The sequence below is a fragment of the Equus asinus genome, chromosome 25, assembly GCF_041296235.1.
Source record: "Equus asinus isolate D_3611 breed Donkey chromosome 25, EquAss-T2T_v2, whole genome shotgun sequence".
Lineage (NCBI taxonomy): Eukaryota > Metazoa > Chordata > Mammalia > Perissodactyla > Equidae > Equus > Equus asinus.
In genome coordinates, this window is record NC_091814.1 from 55,991,955 (window position 1) to 56,012,065 (window position 20,111).

Here is a 20,111-nt window from a genome sequence, read left to right on the forward strand (position 1 = left end):
AGTCTATGAGGATTTCCAAGGGAGACACCATTTCTTAGAAGAGAGATGAAAATAGACACGAGTTTTGAACTGGCCTCCAAGACCACCACTGAGAGGCCACCTGAGCCTTCTTCCCAGCCTGAGAGCCACACTTTCTTTAAACTTCAGCCCCAAATTCAGGTCCTATGGAATGTTTCAATTCCTTGTTGAGGAAGAGATTCTTATTAATGAGATTTCAGTTAAGACACAATTAAATACACAAAAAGAAGCACATTCTGTAAATACTGAGCCTGCAAGACAGTCCCCACTGGAACTAGAGCAGCTGGGAATTCATCTGGAACCAGGCGTGTGGCAGGACACAGAGCTCCGCCGCCACATGCTTTCCCAGGGGCCATCAGCCCCGCCGCGCCCACACACAGGGCTGCTCTGATGTTACTGGAGGTGGAGGCTGGAGCGGGGCCGTGCCAGGCCGCAGGGCCTCGGCCCACCTCACAGGAGGTGCAGGCGGGATAGAAACCGGCACCCTCAGCATTCTCCACGCGCCTCCACTGTTCCTGACCATTTACAGGGCTGGGAGGACAACTGCCACTTAAGTCCAAAAGGACACAGGCCCTACAAAAGAGTTGGCGCTTGCATTTCACTTCCCCCACTCAGAAAGCCCCTTTCCTCTTGTTTGGGAATTAATGTTCCATTCTTTCTTCAATGTTGTGCTCTAAGCCCACTCCCCCAGGACACCTTTCTGATTAAGCCCATGTTTCTGACTCCATCACATGATGCTCCAAGCACCCTTAAACTTACTGTCCCTTGATGGATGATTTCTCGCAAGTCTTCCGTCCTGTTTGGGAGCTCCCCTGGAGGCAAGGGCAGTACCCGTGGCCGAAGAACTCGTATCCCATTTCCCTGTTCTTAGTTCTACCTCAATTCCACCTCCCCTGAAGAAACCTGTCCCAGGGCTCCAGCTCCCACTGAGACTACAGGAATCTTCAAGGCTGAATACATCACTTCTGAAGTAGAACGAGGAGCCTTATAATGCAGCAAGGCCACGTAGAGCCACACTCTGCCATCACACCCTCCCCTAGAGCCCTGGAACACACGCCCTCCTTCATCCCACCCACATCCCTATGAAGTAGCTTGTCTTCTCCTCCACTGAAAAAGTGGAGAGACTGAAACCCATAAATTTTGGCACTGTAAACACTGGGCCTTACAAAAAAGGTAAAACAAACCAACAAAAGAACAGAAAAACAAGCAGGGGCTTCTTGGGAATGTCAATGTTCTCTTCCTTGACTTCGGAAGTGGGTAGATGGGGTGTCTGTTTTGCTATGTTTTTCCCTTTCTTTTTTTTTTTAGAAGCTATGACCTTCAGTTTTTGTTTTGTTTTTTATGCTTTTTGGTGAGGAAGATTGGCTCTGAGCTAACATCTGTTGCGAATCTTCCTCTTTTTTTTTTCTCCCCAAAGCCCCAGTACATAGCTATGTATCCTAGCTGTAGGCCATTCTAGTTCTTCTGTGTGGGACGCTGCCACAACACGGCTTGATTAGCAGTATGTAGGTCTGCACCTGAGATCTGAACCACTGAACTCTGGGCCACCGAGGCAGAGTGTGTGAACTTAAGCACTGCGCCACCCGGCCGGCCTGCTGTTTTGCTATTGTTATTTAAACTGTACACATGTGTTTTCAGACACTTTCATAGGCGCATCGCACTCCTTAGTCTAAAACAGTGCCTTTCCTGCGTGACCCACGATCCCTCCTCCAGCGGGCTCTCTACACAGGCCATTCATACGGGGGCTGAAGCCCCTGTGATCACCAGCACAGGCTGTAAGCCGGCACGGAGACTCGTAGTGGACTCCCTTGCGACTTCCCCTCAGCGATGGCTTCTAACCGCTCTTCCTGATCTCCACTCGGAGCAGGCAGGAAGACCACGCATAGCGTGAATGAAGAACACAAGCTGGAGCCCAAGCCCGAAGTCAACAGCACTTTGAACCAGGACTGGAATAACATATTTGGAGGTCCCCCTTTTTCTTCTGGGAAAAAGCATCAATACTGGCCAGAAACCCCTAGGGAAATTATTTGCAGGGGCTTTTGTGAGGGACAGGGAAGCTCAGGGCAAGTCCAGGGGAAGAGCCTAGGCCTTCCTTTCAGGAAAGGCTCAATTTCTCCAGCTGCACGGAGAGGCTGTGAGGTCGCAGATCTCCTCCCCTGCCTCCAGGCTCCAAAACGCATCAGGACAGAACCAGCTGACTCTTAGCTTCGTGAGTGGTCCCAGGCCTCAGCAGCATCCACCACGCTGTATCTTTAACAAGACCGTGTGTTCTGTGTCCCTTTCTGCAGTTTTCCCGTTAGCCCCTCCCGACTCCCATTCTTCCTGCAGCTGGGTTTTCTTGCTGGAGAATTCCAGGGTACTTCTGGTCAGCCAAGACTCTCTGCAACCAGCAGTCCTGGCATCTCCTCCCAGCTGACAGGGAACCTGGTAGCAGCGAAGGGCTGGATAATGATGACAAATGAATCAAGACATGAACTCAAGTGGTTAAACAGGAATCTGAGCCCCTAGAGGCTGGACTCTGGATTCCAGAATGATTCCAACGTGACTCTGGATTATGGGCTCCCACTGCAGGGGCGTCTGCTGAGATCCTCCGGAAGCGCACTCAAGTGTATGGAGTTGCTGAGAAGGCCCCCAGAGGGCCTGCACAAGCCTCCTGGGGGGCAACGTCCATCTTCAGGTTATTTTTCACTTATGGTTTTGAGACGGCTCCTTTAAGACTGCGGCTTCACACTTTTCCCTTCTTTCCACTGGCCCTCCCCAATAATCACAGATCCCTGGCCCCAGAGCAGAAATTTACAGTGCCAAGTAAGATGCCACAACACTGAGGGACTGGGGAGAGAGACCACAGGCGCCCAGGAAACCCCTGGCTGCCACTGTTAGGGCGTCATTCAGCTCTCTTTGGCAAAGACTAAAATTCTCTTCTCCTCTCGCCCCTACCTCTGTGGAGGTGCTTCAGATAAGCCTCTTATGTTTTTGCTACTTTCTCAAGATGATTTCTTCCCATGCACTTAATCCGTCACAAAGCCTGGAGCTGTCACAAGAAAATAGAAGTAGGACTAAGGGACCAAAAGTTCCTATCTCCAAAGTTTAAACTGAAAACAAAAGCAAGCCAGAATTGCTGGTCTCCCTACGTCAAGCAAAGGGGTGGGGTTAGAGTAGAGGGTGTTAGAAATCACACCTGCCCCTTCTTTTCTTTTCTTTTTTTTTTTTTTTTGAGGAAGATTAGCCCTGAGCTAACATGCACCACCAATCCTCCTCTTTTTGCTGAGGAAGACTGGCCCTGAGCTAACATCCGTGCCCATCTTCCTCTACTTTATATGTGGGACGCCTGCCACAGCATGGCTTGACAAGCAGTGCATAGGTCTGCACCTGGGATCCAAACCAGCGAACCCCGGGCCATGGAAGCGGAACATGCGAACTTAACCCCTGCACCACCGGGCTGGCCCCCACCTGCTCCTTTCTGGTGCTGCCATCAAATCTAAAACAAGTCAGCTTCCACCCAGTTTCAGAGCCAATTATGGAATTTTTCCATCACTGGAAAACAACTTTTCCAGGATTAGAAAACAAGTTTGGACACTCTTCAATATTCCCAGTCCCTTTCCCCGGAAAAAGGCTCAGAAAAGTTGAGTGATTTGCCTGAGATCACACAGCAAATCAAATTGCAATAGACCCCAAGTTCATGTCTGGTTCTGAAGTCCCTACCCTGGTAAAATGCGATAAAGTTAACAGACATAAACAGAAAACGGCCCTGTTTGTTGTTGCTATATCTGCCCCAACCAGAATGAGGGTGTCACCAAAAAAAAAAAGAGAGATGATATCAGAAGGTGGAGATGAACGAGCTTCTCAAAGCAGCTTTATTTTCAGAGACAAAGACACTGCAATCCCCACCCCACACCACAACCAGCCCACCTTCCCTCATGAAGACAGCAGGTGGAAATGAATGGAGCCGACAGTTCCCACTGCCACCCTGAGCTGGAGAGTGCGGGGGTTCCAAGGCTGCTTCTCATGGACTCAGGGCGACGGTCCCATCTGGTCAAGGAATCAGGGTTTGCTGGCCAGATCCATCTGTATCGGCCCATCTGTATCTAATGAAGCTGAAGTCTGCAGCAAAAACCTGGCCCCCTCCCCACGTCAGCATTAAGAGCACCCCTTCCCCTTCACCATCTCATTTAAAACAGAAACCACACAGGGTGGGCTCAGACCCGACGGCGGGGCACTGAGGACTCCCTGGGCCTGACTACAGTGTAAGCTTCCTGCACAGAACTACCCAACGGAGCACATCTTTAAACCCAGGCTAGCCCCCAACCCCCGAAAGGGGCAGCAACAGAACCAGAGGTCACATTTAGTTTTGAAAAGTACACCCAAGGAGGCAGCTGTCCACCCCCCCGGCCTCCCCAAGGAACACAGACAGGTAACACACACAGGTAAGAGGACACTCACCTGCGCTCTGACTTCCTGACTCTGAGCTGCTCAGGCCAAACGAGGAATGTCATTGGCTTATTCAGGTTAGCTCCTTAGTGGCTGCTGCCATAGGATACAGGCTTTATTTAACGGAGTCCTCTCGCTCCCCTAGCCCAGACCTTGCACCCTCTCCGGAGAAAATCTCCCCGAGGCATCAATCTCCAAGGCATCTAAGTTCCTTCCTTGGGCTGACAACTTGGTCAGCCCCATGGTGAGGCGGCTCGGGAAGCCTGAGCCTGCAGTCCCTGTGGCAGCTCCAGCAAAGGTGCATTATTTATGCTGGCGCTGTTTTAATTAATATAGAGATATATTCAATACGGCTTGACAACAGTCTCAGCAATCTCAAGAAAGAAAATAAAGGACTCCCAGCTGCATGGGATCGGCTCCTTCGGATTCCGGTTCCAATTGCCACCTCAGCATGTGTGCAACTTGAACCGAGGCCCCAAACCAGCCCAAGCACGGCTTGGCCACCTGTCAGTTCTCCACCCTAGGGGTTGGTTCAGCAGGCAGGCAGGGATCTCCAAGCGCTAGCTTAACCTCTGGCTCCACCTAACGGCAAGAAATCCACACTCCCCTTTCACCGATGGCCAAACTGAGCTTCATCCAGGAAGGTCCCAAAAGGAGGAAACCATTCAGCAAAGGAAACTAATGGTCCTCTGCTTGGCCTCCCAAGCAGCAATTTTCTTCCCCTGCCATCTTACAGGACGGAAAGTGATGTCAACTTTTCAGTTAGCATCTTGGGTCTCTCCAGCCCTTTGTCTGGGAATAGCACTTCACACACATTATTCAAACCATCTCGAATGGGTGAGTCACTAGAAGGTCTGCTGAATAATGAGGAACAAACACAGAGGCCTGAAAGGGAGCTGAAAGACAGAGGCACAAACGGTATCTGACGTCCAGCCCAGGGTCTTGGCCCAACATCCGTCATTCTCTCTGACCTTTGCCTGGCTTCCCTATCACTTTTATCCTATTAAAGCACTTCTGCGTAGGGCGGGGAAAACTAAGTCGCCGGCTGGGCTTGCCAGGGGAGGGTCTGCGCTCACCTTTAAATCAGGAGGCTTGCTTCGGGGACCCGGATTGGGCGCCGCGGCAGTGCCCGCATCTGAAGTTGGCCCGCCAGCGGAGTTAGCACCCGCGGCCTCCCCAGGCCGGAGGTCCGCGCCCGGCAGGTGGCAAGCGGCATCTTCCAGCCCAGCTCCATCCTCCTCGCCCTGCTGTTGCCGCAGCTCGTCCGATTTGCACCTCTTCATGGTGTATGTGGGTCGGCAAGGGGACTCTGTCCTTCCAGCGCGCCGTCTTGGGGGAGACCGCACCCCCTCTTACTCTCAGAAACGAGGCCCAGGGTCTACATCATGAACGAGGAGGGGAGTCGGCGGATCACAATTTCTTGAATTAAAAAATAAATATTTTTAAAGGAGGATGGGGGGGCGAGGAGGGGGAGCCTTGGTTACAGCTTGGAAGAGTTCATTACCACCTGGGGAGCGGAGGCAGGTCACAGTCGAGGCTGGGCAGCAGGAGTCCTTGGGCAGTCATTGGAGCGGGAGGAGGAAGACAGCCCCCGGCCCCCAAACTTTCTGCTCCAGGGCATGGGCAGGGCGGAGGAGAGCGGGGCGGCGCAGAGCATCCCTCCCGGCTGGCCGGGCTGCTGGGCGAGGCAGGGCTGGGGCAGCCGGCCGGGCAGGTCCTCGTCGGCCGCCCTCAGCGCCGGCTGCGGCCCCCGGCCCTGCCGCTGGCCCCCGCCCCTCATGGGCCAGCCGCTCCCGCCCGCCCGCCGCGCCGCGCCGCGCCGCCTGCTGCAAAGCCGCGACCGCGGCCCGAGCCCGCGGCGAGCGAGCGCGCAACCTACCCCGCCCGGCGCCTCCGCCCGCGAGGGGGAAGGCGAGGCAAGGAGAGAGTGACAACGGCAGCGGGCCAATGGGAAGCCCAGAGGGCTGAGGGGGCGTCGTGCGGCCGCGTTGTTAGGGTTGGTTGCGCCGCGCGGTGCCCCAGGAGAGGTCTGGAGGGCTCTGCGGCTGCGTTTTGGCGTTGCGGAGGGCGGACTGCGGAGGAGAGGCAGGGGCGGCGGGCAGCCCGGGACGCGGCTTCAGCCGGTGCGGGCGGAACCCTCCCAGGAAGGGCTCCCTCGGGATTGCCCCACCCACCCGTTGTATTTGGCAGGGAGGGGGCCCAGTACGGGATGCTCGTCATCACTGCTTTTTTGCCCTAACTTTGGACATTGTATTATACATCCCTTCAGTAAGGAAGGCACCGAGCCCCTCTAGGATACCTGGTCTGAAACACAAACCTATGCCTACGTTCAGAGCCGAAGGAAAGGGGGTGTTCTTCTGCCCCAGCGCCCCTTCCCCCACTTTACCTATCTCACGTGAGCTTTATGCTCAGAAATGAACACGTATTTCAGATTTGAACACAATAATGTGTGTGAGAGTTCCTTGCAAGCTGTGAAGCAACTTTTAAATAAGAAGGGGTATTAACTGCAGGAGGTTGAGACACATGGAAGAAAAGGAAAGGAATGCAATCTCTTTTTCCCGTGAATCTCAGCCGAACTGCGCTGAGCAATCTGGAGGCAGAAGAGAGCAAATATTGGGGTTACCACGACATGGAGCCTAATATTAATAACAACCCCATCTGAGTGTCTGCTGTATGCTCACTGTGGAGAAGATGGTTTTGCCCATCCAGCAGCCTAGACCAGGGGGACTCAAAGTATGGTCCTGGGACCAACAGCATAAGCATCATCTGGAAACTTGATAGAAATGCAAACTATCAGACACCAGCCAAATGTAGTGAATCAGAAACAGTGGGCCCAGAAATCTGTTTTAATAGGGCCCTCCAGGTAATTCTGATGCAAGCTAATATTTGGGAATCACTGGCCTAGACTATAGTGAAGAGGCCACTTGGTCTGAGTCATAGTGAGGATCGCTAAAAGATTTTACAGTTTACCAATCTCTTTTACACTCATCACGCTGTTGTAGCCTCAATTCAGTCCTACTAGTCTGTGAGTTTCCTGACTGTTCTGTCTTCTTCCCATTCCAACCACTCATTTTAATGTGTATCCTAGAAGAGCCTAAGTTGTTAGGAATTTATTTCAGTCGAGCAGCTTTCTAAACTAGGCAGCTCCATTTTTAGAAGACCGGAATTTAGGAAGGGCTGGGAATGTAAAACCACCCCTCACATCCACTACACAGTATCAGGCACAATGTGGAAACACAAAGCTACAAGCCTTTAGCATTTTCAGTGGGGAGGGAAAGGCAGAATGCCAGTGAAAACCGTGGCAGGACTAGACAGAACCAGTGGGGGCACATTCCACGGTGCAAGGTGTCAGGCAGAGGAGTCTATTGGTCCCTGCCTGACTTGGCCCAGAGAAGTACAGCGTCCTCACAGACCCTGGGCAAGTCTTGGGAGGAAAGCAGTGGTGAGCTCATGTGGATACATGTTCATGACCTGAGTCTAAGCTGAAGAAAGGTGGAGGGAGTGGTGTGAAGCTTTAAGGAAGCAGAGACCATTATCATTTTGAATTATGCCTCATTTCTATACTAGGTTGAAGTTAGCCGGAAGTGTTTTTGTTTTTTGGGGCTTTTTTTAAAGATTAGTACCTGACGGGGCCGGCCCTGTGGCCCAGTGGTTAAGTTCAAGGGCTCCGCTTTGGCTGCCCAGGGTTTCGCATGTTCAGATCCAGGGTGCAGACATGGCACCGCTCATCGAGCCATGCTGAGGCGGTGTCCCACATAGCAGAACTAGAAGGACCCAAAATTAAAATATACAACTATGTACTGGGGAGTTTTAAGGAGAAGAAGGAACAAAAAAATTAAAAAAAAAAAAAAAAAGATTGGCACCTGAGCTAACATCTGTTGCCAGTCTTTTCTTCTTCTCCCCCTCCCCCTCCCCCTCCCCCTCCCCCCTCCTCCTTCGTCTTTCTTTCTCCCCAAAGTCCCCCAGTACATAGTTGTATCTCCTAGTTGTAGGTCCTTCTGGCTCTGCAATGTGGGACACCACCTCTGGCTTGATGAGTGGTGCCATGTCCGTGCCCAGGACCTGAACCTGTGAAACCCTGGGCTGCTGAAGCGGAGCATGCGAACTTAACCACTTGGCCATGGGGCCGGCCCCTTAAGTGTTTTAGATTATCATAGACACATAACATGATGGCCAAGTTTCCTATTTATGGCTGTATTTAGCAAGCTGTAATGCAGGTCAACAAAAAAATCTATAGTGTCTTTCATGAAATCAGCTAATAGTTTACATTCTGTTTTGGAGAGGTGGCATAGCATAGTGGTTAAGATCTCAGACTCTGTGGCCAGACTGCTTGGGGACAGATCCTGGCTATGCTCTCCACTGACCATAGGACTGGGGGTGAGTTATCTAACCTCTTTATGTGCCAGCTTCCTCGTTTGGAAGTGGGGATACTGACAATATCTACCTTAGAGAGTTTGGGGTAATATATGGAAAACACTTGGACCTTGCCTGGCACAGCGGCGGCCTTAGATATCACAGAGGTGTCACCCAGCTTCAAAAAGGTTGCACACTCCAACAGTTCTATCTTTGGGAGTTCAAATGTGTCTCAGCCGTTTCTGACTTTCTCTGGGCGTCCTCTGTAGAACGACTACACTGCTGTCAAGGAAGTTTGGCTGGAAAGTCTACGTAGTGACCCATGTGACCTACAACTGCCAGTTTGAAGCTGGTGGGAAATTTCATTAGCCATAGTAACTTCTTGAGTGCCTAAGAGAAACAGAACTTTGAAGTACTTTGACTGATTGAAATTGTGTTTAAAGGATTGGCTCATTCTATTATTCTAGGCTTCTTTGGGAAAATATAGCCACACATTATGTTTTAATGTTCAAGATAAGACAAAAATTTGCAGATTTACAATGAAAGAGAATTTTGGATGTAGGAGTAGCATTTTCCATTCTGCTTTGACACGACTAGTTAATTACAAGTAAATAACAGTATAGTGGGAAGATCACTGGTCTTGGTGTTAGAAAATCCGTGTAAAAACTCCAGTTCTGTCATTCCCTGTGTGTTCCTGGACAACCATATCACTTAACTTCTCTCACCCTTGGTTTTCTCCTCTATAAATAGGGGCTAATAATATCTATCCTCGCATGGTTATTGTAGGGATTATTCCAGATGATGCATGTGAAAACACTTGACATGTAGTGCGTGCTCAGTAAACCTGAACGAGACAAAAATAATTAACAAACTTGGCCAAGCCCCCTGTCTGCCACATGAGAAAGGCAGAATTATCCCACTAAGCTTAATGCTCTTTGTGAAAGGAAATCCCAGTTAGGCTAATGAAAGCGGGTGCTCCTGGTAGATTCAAATTTGCTACACCAGTATGTGTATAAACAAGGAGGATAAAGAACAGGGTTATGGAGTTCTGTTCCCTTGTCAACAGCCAGTTCATTTAGCTTTATAAACTGATGAAGCTTTAATTATAGAGGATAATGTGCCAAGAACAACAGGTACGCATAGAGTAGGGGTTTTTTTTCTTTTTGTAAAAGTAATTAAATCTGAGAAATACAAGGCTTCTCTTTTTGCCAATAGCAAAAGGCTTGTAAATTATCCAAGAAAATTCTGTTTCCTATACGATAAGAATTCTTTAAAAAACATTTTAAACATCAAATGGGTAGGTAGTTGTCAGAGGGCTATTTTTAGATTTAAGAAACTAAGTAGAGTGCTTTACTTAGAAGGTAAAGTACTCTCTAGAGAGACTGGATATAATAATTTGGATCACCGTATTGTGATACCAACATCATTACGAACATTCCTTTGTTAATGTAATTTTCTTCCCCTTCTTTTGGAGATTTCCACTTCCACTCATTGCTCTCCTTAAAGGAAGTTGGGTTCTGTTGGATCAGGGGAGTAAACTATGCAAATAATCGTCGGGAAGATTGGCTGGGTTGCTGGTGACATCACAATCCCACCACCTCAGTCCAGGCTCCTCATTGGCTGTTGTGAGAAGCAGGCAGGATCGGGAGGGCTCTGCATCACTCTGAGTTGGAGGAAGCTCTGAGTCTAAACTAAATTTTGTCCTGTTTTTTACTTAAAATGTACTACTCAGAAACATTTTCCATATGTTATTACATTTTTCCATGTTGTTCCATATGGTACTACTTAGATGTATTTCTATACGTCTAAGTAAACATTTTAAATGACTGCTTACCATTTATATATCATGGTTTATGCAACCATTATCCACCTTATTCTTACTTGTTTCAATTTTTGCCTTCAGAAATAAAACGATAATTACTAATTTATTCAGAAATAGTATATGTTATTTCCGCCATAACATAGAATCTCTGATACCTAACTGGCAATGTTTTAAAGGAGTAAACAAACCAAACGGATTACCACTCTTGTGGCCGTTTCTCTCACAGCATCCCTGAGACCTGCGTGGGAGACCCATGTCTGTCTCCACGCACTGGTGCAGCTCCCTCTGTAGCACAAAAAGCTGGAAGTTCCTGCTTCTCATTTCAGGTAGGATGCACATTCTTCATTCTGGGTGCTTGTTGCTCTTCAGTAATGGAGAAAAGTGGCAACAACCACGGCCATGAACAGAGGAGGCTTGTGAAGCATAAACTTAAACCCTGATTGTACTACTCTGCGAAAGCCTGAGACTGGTAAAATGGCTGCTTTGTGTCCCTTCCCTTCTCTATAGGGAATCCATACAAGCCTCCAGACAATCTGTTACTTAAAGCTGAAAATGCTAGACCTTACAAAGATAAGAAAGAAAGAAAAGATACCAGCTTTGCTCAGAGAGAATCAGTTGTTTGTTATTTTACATCTGAAGATAAATATCTATGGCAGTTCCATCTATTATTCTATGTGGTACTTTTAGATATAATAATAAGAGCAAGCAGCCACGATTCAGAGAGAACCACAGGTGTTAGGCATTTTGCTAGGAATCCTGTGAACACTCTCTTACTTAATTCCCATGATAGCTCTGCAAGGTAAGTGTTCCTCCCACTCTCCAAATGGGAGAACAGGCTCAGAGAGACTACAGCACTTTCGTAGGCCTGAGATCTGCACTCTGCCCTGACTCCTGACCTAAAGGCCTAATAGCTCACCCTTTCATGACTGTAATTCTGAAGCACTCTTGTGGTAAAGATGTTATCAGTGAGTATTAGTCTACAGTTAAATATATCTACATTCATTCAAATATATTTATGAAACATGTACCAGGTGCAAAGGCTTTCCAAGACTCTTGTGGAAGAAAGAGAATAAAGACGTTAGTCCCTGCCCTTGGACTTGAAGTCCAGTTGGGGAAAGGAGACACAAATGAAACGTAAAACAACACAAGATCGACGTGGTTATGTCTGTCAACACTCTGGGAAGGAGACAATGGGGGACCGCAGTGCAGAGGAGAGAGCAAGCTCCGAGAGGGATTAAGATGACTGCAAGGAAGGAGCATTTACACACGTTCATCCATGAGTGTTTAAAGGATAAAATGTTGCTCTAGGATGATTCTTAAGTCTTTAAGTATGTAAGAACTATATAAATCATCTTGAATATAGAATCATTCAATGTTTAGGTCTCTTTAATTTTACATGTGCTTGTTACAGAGTTTTATGGCATATTAGTGATGGGGAGAAAACTTTTTTCTTTTATTCTCTGAGACCATGGGGCAGTGTTTCTCAAAGTCTGGTTCATGGGCTACCAGCAACATAAATCACCTTGGAATTCAGTTACGCATGCAAATTCCTGGACCCCCTTCCAAACTGATGGAAACAGTTTCCAGGGGTGGAGCCTGAAAATCTGCACTTTAAACAAGTATCCGAGGTGATTCTTAGGAACATTAAAGTTTGAGAACCACCCACATAGGGGAAGACTTGGTTGATCACATTTATCGATAGACTTGTGAATTAATAATAGCTCCCATTTATTGAATACTTACCATATGCCTGGCACACACTCACATTTGGTCTGTAAAACAAACTTTGTAGGTAAGTATCATAACCTCCATTTTACAGTTGAAGAAACTAAGGCTCAAAGAGAATTAAAAACTTGCCCGAGGTCACCTGGCTAGAAAGAGCTAACCAAACCAGTTCTGCTTGCCTTCACTGTCTGTGCTTTTCCCACAATGCCTCCTGCACTGTTGCCTAGGGATTGAGTGTCTATTTTGTGCCACATAATTTCCATCTAAACCTTTCAACACCCCAAAATGCTACTCTTGCCATATAAGATAACTAAGATTCAGAGATATTAATATATATCTCAAAATTACCTTCCACCAGTTGGAACAGAGCTTTCTGATTCTAGTATGAATTTTCCTCACTTTCACTTCTCCTGACAGTTCCTAAAACCTCTTTCAGCTCTGACTTTTGGGACTTCCTTTCCTTCGTGTAATTTATCCCAACCCTTTTCACCTAGTTTGGAATGGCAAACCATTAGTTGAAGTCTAGGCTTCATTTCTAATAGCTACCACACCTTTTCCCAAGACAGGAATGGAGAGCCACAGTCTGACTCAAGAGGGAAATGTCACTTGCTTGGAAAACCTTCTGCTGATCTTGTGACTGCAAAGAGAAAAAGACAATTTAACCAAAGAAGCCTCTCCTGGGAAGGAAGGATCACACTATCCCATGTGAGATCTTATTCTGGAGTTTGCACACTTAGGTCATAAATCATTTTTAGGGAGTCTGATATGGCCCTGGGGCATACCCAAGAAGACAGAGGGACAAAGGGCTGTTTTCACTGGGGAATGCACGCAGACTTGCCTTATACGTCTCACAGGGTGCGGAGAAAGAGGATAGTACTCTCTTTAAAGATGCAATGACACAATACAATTCAGTAATATACAGCTAGAGCCACAGAGATGTCTGTGGCATTCACCCAGTAATACGCTCCTGGGAAATACTTCAAAAGAAGAAAACAAGCAACAACACCACAAAAAATCTTTATAACAATGAAAAACCTGAAACAACCTCAGTGCCCAAGAATAGGGAGTGGAATGAGTAACAAAGGCATTACAGTATAATGGAATGTTGTGCTGCTGTTAAAAGAAGTACATATGCTAAGTACGTAGAAACACAAAAAGCTTTCTTTAAATAATATAAAATTAAAGCATTAGACTACAAAATCGTGTTGAGCTGGAATAAGGGCTTTGGGGTCCAATGAACCTGTGTTATTAGCTGTATAGACTTGGACAAGTCACTTAACCCGCGTCTCAATTTCCTCATCTACAAATAGGGATAAAAATGTATCTTTCCAGGGTTGTTTTAAGAATTAAAGATGACATAAACTATATGGAAAAAATGTGGATAAACCATGGATAAAGATGGGAAGGGAGTGCTAAGAAACGATCATGTTTTATGCTAGGATAGGGGACTATTGAAAACTTTATTTGAAATGAATTTACTTTTATGATGTTTTAAATGTAATATATTTTTCTCTTTATTCCTCCACACCCTTAAAAAATTTCATACTCCCCATGCAGGAGATATGTGCCCATGTCATCTGGAAACTTGTTTAAAGGGGTCAGTAAGCTCTATTTTGAGAAGGGTCCTAGATCAGTGCTTCTGAAATCAGCTCTAGGAGCCCTGAATACTCACACACGGGAAGGCAGCTCAGCTAGGTTCCAGGGCCTGTCTTCCAAGCACTTAGAGGTTTACGTGAAGCTCACTTCGTAGCGCGTCCTCTCTCCTCTACAATATGGCGACGGGGAATGTTCTCTTGACCAGGATGTCTCCCATTCATCTTTGCTTCAAAATCTTAACCCTCACCTCCATTAAACCACCTGCCTTCAGAGCTAGATTCATGAGAAAAGGCGTAGGCAGGAGGATGATATGAAAGAAATATTTTCTTTCAGCTAACATATATGGAGCACACTTTTTGTTTCAGGTATTGTGTTTGGCACATATGGACAGATACATACTAAGCCAGTTGGAATATTTTAGAACTCAGGCTTCGGAATCTTCTAGAAAACCTCTACGAAGATAATGTTGACATAGAAAAGGCTATTGGTAGGTTTTCATCTATCCATCTTCCTCCACCCAGGATCAGCCCAGAGAGATTAAAATATAACCTGTTGCAAGGTTTTATGTTGGGCAGTTAAGGAAGTTAACCAAAAGTGAGTTCCACTGAAATGCCAGGCAACATACTGGAGAAAAGATCAAAACCATTTAGATTTAGAAAGGCAATATGAATCTTCTAATCTTACTGATGAGAAATGAATTGTGGTAAAACTATGTTCAGGGCTTCTTCTGGAAAGTTTTGGGTCAGTTACTCTAAAAAATTTCCGGAAACCTTGTTCTTCTACTTGGCAGTAAAACAAAGATTACCTCTGTTGGGGTTACACCAAATTCCTCTTAATTGATTGTTTTTCCTCCCCTTGCTCTGCATCCTAACAGCCAGGGATGCCACTGATTAAATATTCAGCATTGGAATGACACTTGATGTATAATTAAATAGAATGCATTTAGCTGTTCAGCTTTATAGATCTTTAATCTTCAAGTTAATAAATTTTCATGTAGAGAATCTCATAAACAAAAACAAATAAGATATTTTTGGAGATACTGTCCTCCTTGAAAAAACACGTAATCCTAAATGTGAGTATTACTGTAGATAGGAAAGAAAACATTTCTCAAGCATTTCTATGTGCCAGGCGAGGTACTGACTGCTTTACACATTATGTCACTTAAGCCTCACAACTCTGTGAGGTGGGTATTATTAGCTCTGCTATACAGATGAAGTAACTGAGGCTCCAAGAGGATCACAAAGTAAGTAGCAGCACAGCCAGGACTGGAACTCAGTTCAGATTCTCTCTGACCCCCATGCTTTTCCCTAAATTTTTACAGGATTTCATTTCTGAAGCACTTTCACTTACTATGGCTCATTCCACCCTCCCAACAACACAGTGATACTGAGCACAGTCCTAGGGCTGTCTCTCTCAACAGAAGTCATGGAGCCGGGATTGGAACCTCGGTTTACAGCAATCATCATCATCTCAGTTACCTTTTTTTTTTTTTTAAAGATTTTATTTTTTCCTTTTTCTCCCCAAAGCCCCCCGGTACATAGTTGTATATTCTTCGATGTGGGTCCCTCCAGTTGTGGCATGTGGGACGCTGCCTCAGCGTGGTCTGATGAGCAGTGTCATGTCCGCGCCCAGGACTCGAACCAACGAAACCCTGGGCCGCCTGCAGCGGAGCGCGTGAACTTAACCACTCGGCCACGGGGCCAGCCCCTCACTTACCTTTGAAGTCACCTGTTAAGTGCCTTCTATGTGCCAGGCTTTTTGCTAAGCATTTTTTATACTATTTGTTCCCATTTTAATCCTCATAATAACCTCATGAAGTGGTCACTATTATTATCCCATGTGATGGATGAGAGAAACAAGACTCAGAGGGGACAACAACTTGCCTAAGATTATACAGTAGCAAGTCAGGACTAGAACTCAGGTTTGTAATAATGATAACACAATTGATAAAAGCAGCTACATATTGAATGCTTATCATGTGTCAGATACTGCTTTTTTAAAAAACTTCATTTTGACGTAATTTGAGATTTACAATTGGCATTGCTCTTTTAATATACATAACCCTATGTGGAAGGTGCTATTATCCCCATTTTACAGATGAGGAACTAAGACAGAGAAAATAAGTCACGTCTCCAAGGGCATACAAACTGGAAAGGGTGGAGCTAGAATTGAACGCAGGTCTCTGACTCCCAGACCATGAGGCTTTGCTGCCTGCTGTTCTGTCTCCATACACCCTTGCTGCCTAAAGTGTGGTCCACGGAACAGCAGCCTTGGCATCACCTGGGAGCTTGTTAGAACGGTGCATCCCAAGGCCCGACCAGAGCTACTGATTCACAAGCGTGTTTTAACAAGATGCCTGCGTGACTCTTGTGCACAAGAATGAAAAGCACTGAGCTGCAACACTGCTGGCAATGCACAGAATTAGCAGAGAAGAGAGCAAGATTGTCCAGACCAGGGCATCTCAAACATGTTCCCTGGGAAATCAGATGTGAGCTGGAAGAAGGTATGTTCTGCTGCTAAACTTGATAATGGTGATCTTTTCCCAATCGCAGAAAAAATTAAGTTAATGAATTCTATTTTCTCATCTTCTCTTCCATAGTTTTTCCTCTTTTCTTTGGAGCCAGATATTACTTGCCTGTTAGTAACTTTAGAAGATGACAACAACTGAACAGTAGTAAAGAAATACCTATGGAAAACTCAGAAATGTTTAATTGCTTGTTGTATTTTTTTCTTTAATTTGTGGGGTTTTTACTTCTTGGATTTGAGATTGTGATTTCATGTTGCAAAATAGAGAATAGTCATACTTTCTGTTGGTAGCTTGTTCCTAATTCACATGGCAGAATTAAATGTGAATGTCTTCTGGTCTTCCACAAAAAGCACCTGATTCCCATCTACATAAACATGAAGATCAAGTCTTCAGGATCCCTTTAGAGATCATCCAACCAAGAGGAACTTGTCATAGAAACGTAAAGTTAGAAACTCTAATATATTTCTCATCTATCCCTCTTCCTCCAGTGAGGATCAACATTAATATCACCTGGTTATATTTTTATCTATATATTTATATACTTTTAAAATATTTTTTTCCATTTTTAAGGTATTAATAGTCACTTCCATCTGAGAATGAATGAGTGTATCAGATCTTTCCTGAAAGCAGGTTTTTCAGAGAGAGAGTGAGAGGGCGCACAAAAAGGCACTGTGCTCCGGCTAGAGCAGCAGCCAGGCAAGTGAGGGGAGAGCACAGCAGGGAGATGGGGCAGTGGGAAGGTGCAACCCCTTCACAGTCTGGCTGTGTGGGCCTCAGCAGGCTGGGAGCCAGAGACTAAGGTGGTTAGGTCCAGGCCTCAATGAGGGAGAGACATCGAGATAGTAGAAATACGAATGCTTTTTATGTTCTCCTCTGTGCTTTCCTGAATATTCAAAAATGTGTACAGTGAATATTCATTCAACAAATATCTAACGGGTACCTACTAAGTGGCAGGCACTGTTCTAGGTGCTGGAGATACAGCAGTGAACAAGCCAGACAACAATCTTTGGGCCTTTTCTCTGGGGCTGGTCAGATACCTTGAAGAAGACACTTCAAGTTTCTTCTCTGGCTGGTAAACATCTGGTAGCCAGACACCTAGGAACTGAATGGCAGAAGAGGGCTGGGAATCTTAGCATCCAATACCCATACATTCACTTAATCTCCCTGTGTATATGGAGACCTCCTATTCAACCCTCTCTGGAGAGTAAATGCTTCAGTCTTCTTTTGGGGGGAGCGGGGACACTTGAAGAAGGGGGAGGTGACCTGGGGATCCAACTGTTCTTAGCTTTCAAAATCCTGTTTACTCCCTGCCCAGGGTACAACCTGTACCTGGCAGCCCTCTTGTCCTAGACCTCTTGGGAGGCAGTGGGGACATTCCTGAGACTGGGGGATTCTGCATATGAATCAGGGGGTGGTCTCAGTAACTCAGTGAACGCGTGCCCATTTGCTTTCCAGCGTCTACATTTTTTTTGTTTTTGCTACTGGCTCCTCTCATTGTTGTGGGCTTATGTCTTTAAAAATCCCATCACTGTTGAGCCGGCCCTGGCCGAGTGGTTAAGTTCGCTGGTTCAGATCCCGGGTGCCGCTCATCAAGCCCTGCTGAGGAGGCGTCCCACATGTCACAACTAGAAGCACCTACAACTAAAATACACAACTGTGTACTGGGGGGCTTTGGGGAGAAGAAGAAAGAAAGAAAAAAAAGAAGATTGGCAACAGATGTTAGCTCAGGTGCCAATCATAAAAGAAAAAGAAAAAAATCCCATTACTGTCATTTTAGTAGTGTTCTAGGAGGGAACAAAAGTAGATCTGTGTCTTATCTTCATTAATGGTTTAACTCATCACTTTTCAGGAAACTCTTTCCTGTACTAACTTAAATCCTCTCTGGTTACCATTCAAGCCCTTATTTCCCCCTATTTGTCCTTAAAATTAGATATTTGAATAGAATATGTATTTCTACTTGTAGGTGATTGTGATTTAGGAAGAGTTCACTGTCATTCACATCCTTTAAAATTTTAAATAGCAGGAAACAAATTATCACTTTCCTCAGCAGATCAAAAATGGGGATGAGACATAGTCATACAAGTTCAAAATTATGTATGTAGAAGGTTATACCGCAGCATTGTTTGTCGTACCAAAAGACTGCAAAAAACCTCAAGGTCCATCAATAGAGGACTCGTTAAATAAAACATGCCAATCCCTATGGTAGGATATTATACAGTTAACAAGAATAAGGCAGATCTGCGTGTTCTGGTGTGGAAGAGTCTGTAAGGGCAGAATGTTGCAAGCAGAGTATGATATCATTTGTATTTAAACATATGTATCTCTATAGTATCTATATCTGCAACAGTGGTTACCTCCTAGGAGGGGAACTGGGTGACTGGGAGACAGGGAGGAGAAGGAAGACTTGGTTTTCCCATCTATACCCTTTGCACCATTTGAATTTTATGCCGCAGTCTTATATTACTTATTTAAAACATAAATACAAAGCGCTAATGAATAGTTTTTAAAAGGATGAGCTCCACGACCTTTACCTGACATAATGCCCTTCCCGATTACTTCCACCTATCCAAATTCTGCTCCTTCTTCAAGATACATATTAATTCTCAGTTCCTTTTCGGGACAACTCCAGCGAGGGACTCTCTCATCCGATCTCTTTTGCTAGAAATTACCGTGTGTGGCAAATCATCACCCTGCATTGTTACAGCTCCTCTTCTTCTTCTTTTTAAAAATAGTATCACCCATTTGTGTGAAACTTTCCACTTTGTATTTTCATTTCTGTTTTATGGAGCCTTTCAGGAGTTGCATCGGGGTCTTGCAAAGATGCGGAGTGGCCAGTGGGGAATATGGGAACAAGTCAAAGCGGGGAAGTACATGGGGAGGAGCTCGCGGCTCCCGCCATGCCCACAGCCTTCACACACACTCACCCGGCAGAGATTCATGTGAACCAGTGGCCCCTTTTTATAAAATGCTGAAAGCCTGTGGAAAGGCGAAGCCTTCACATTTTACGCTGAATTAACCCAATTATCCTGACGTCACAGCTAACAGCACCCACAACGCATGAGATGTTGGGAGACAGGAGAGAACATTCTGAAGCAAGAATCACAAAAATTTTAGAGCCTAATGGGCTTAAAGATAACTAGTCTGAACCCTTACTTCACAGGTCCCAAGGCAAGGCACTGGGAGAGCTCAGACTCAAAATCACCTCTCCTCTTCAATTCAGTTGAGGAACTCACACCATGCAACTGTGAGAGAAGAGGTCTGGCCTGGCTGAAAGATGGGGTCTTTCCACAGCAAGAAGACAGAGGGCTCTGTGCCTGGGGAAGGGGAGAGAAAGCAGGAGGCCAGAAAGAGGCGGTCGTCAAGTTCTGTCTCCTCCATAACTGTGTCCAGGGCTCGGCGACAGTGTGTCAATAAACGTCCCCTCTATTTGCAGAAGCCTAGTTGAGATCCTCAGAGCTGGTTTGGAAGGCTACAAACCTCAGCTTCCCCTTACCCAGCACGGTCTCTCCACTTCAAGAAACCAACTGAACTTCCATTTAAAGCTCTTTAACGACATTTTCACATCCCCCTTTTCCACACCTGGAGAAGGAAAGTCAGAAAAGGAGGATGCGATACAAACGTGATGGGTTTCCCTATTTCCAG

At 46.1% G+C, this 20,111-nt stretch overlaps 1 protein-coding gene across 5 annotated transcripts in view; it reads right to left on the bottom strand.

Moving 5' to 3' along the window:
• Window positions 1–6,185, bottom strand: part of TMCC2 (transmembrane and coiled-coil domain family 2) — a 35,449-nt gene extending 29,264 nt beyond the window's left edge. The window contains exons 1-2 of one of the 5 annotated variants that reach the window (XM_014829347.3): window positions 5,951–6,185; window positions 5,523–5,865 (exon numbers count right to left, since the gene is read on the bottom strand). In XM_014829347.3, the coding sequence (XP_014684833.1) occupies window positions 5,523–5,729 (207 nt within the window). In that variant the 5' untranslated portion in view covers window positions 5,730–5,865; window positions 5,951–6,185. Of the gene's footprint in view, window positions 1–4,458; window positions 4,543–5,522; window positions 5,866–5,950 lie in introns of those variants that run through there. The other 4 variants (XM_014829364.3, XM_070497195.1, XM_044758067.2 and 1 more) reach the window with 4 other exon arrangements.
• Window positions 6,186–20,111: the final 13,926 nt, after the last annotated feature.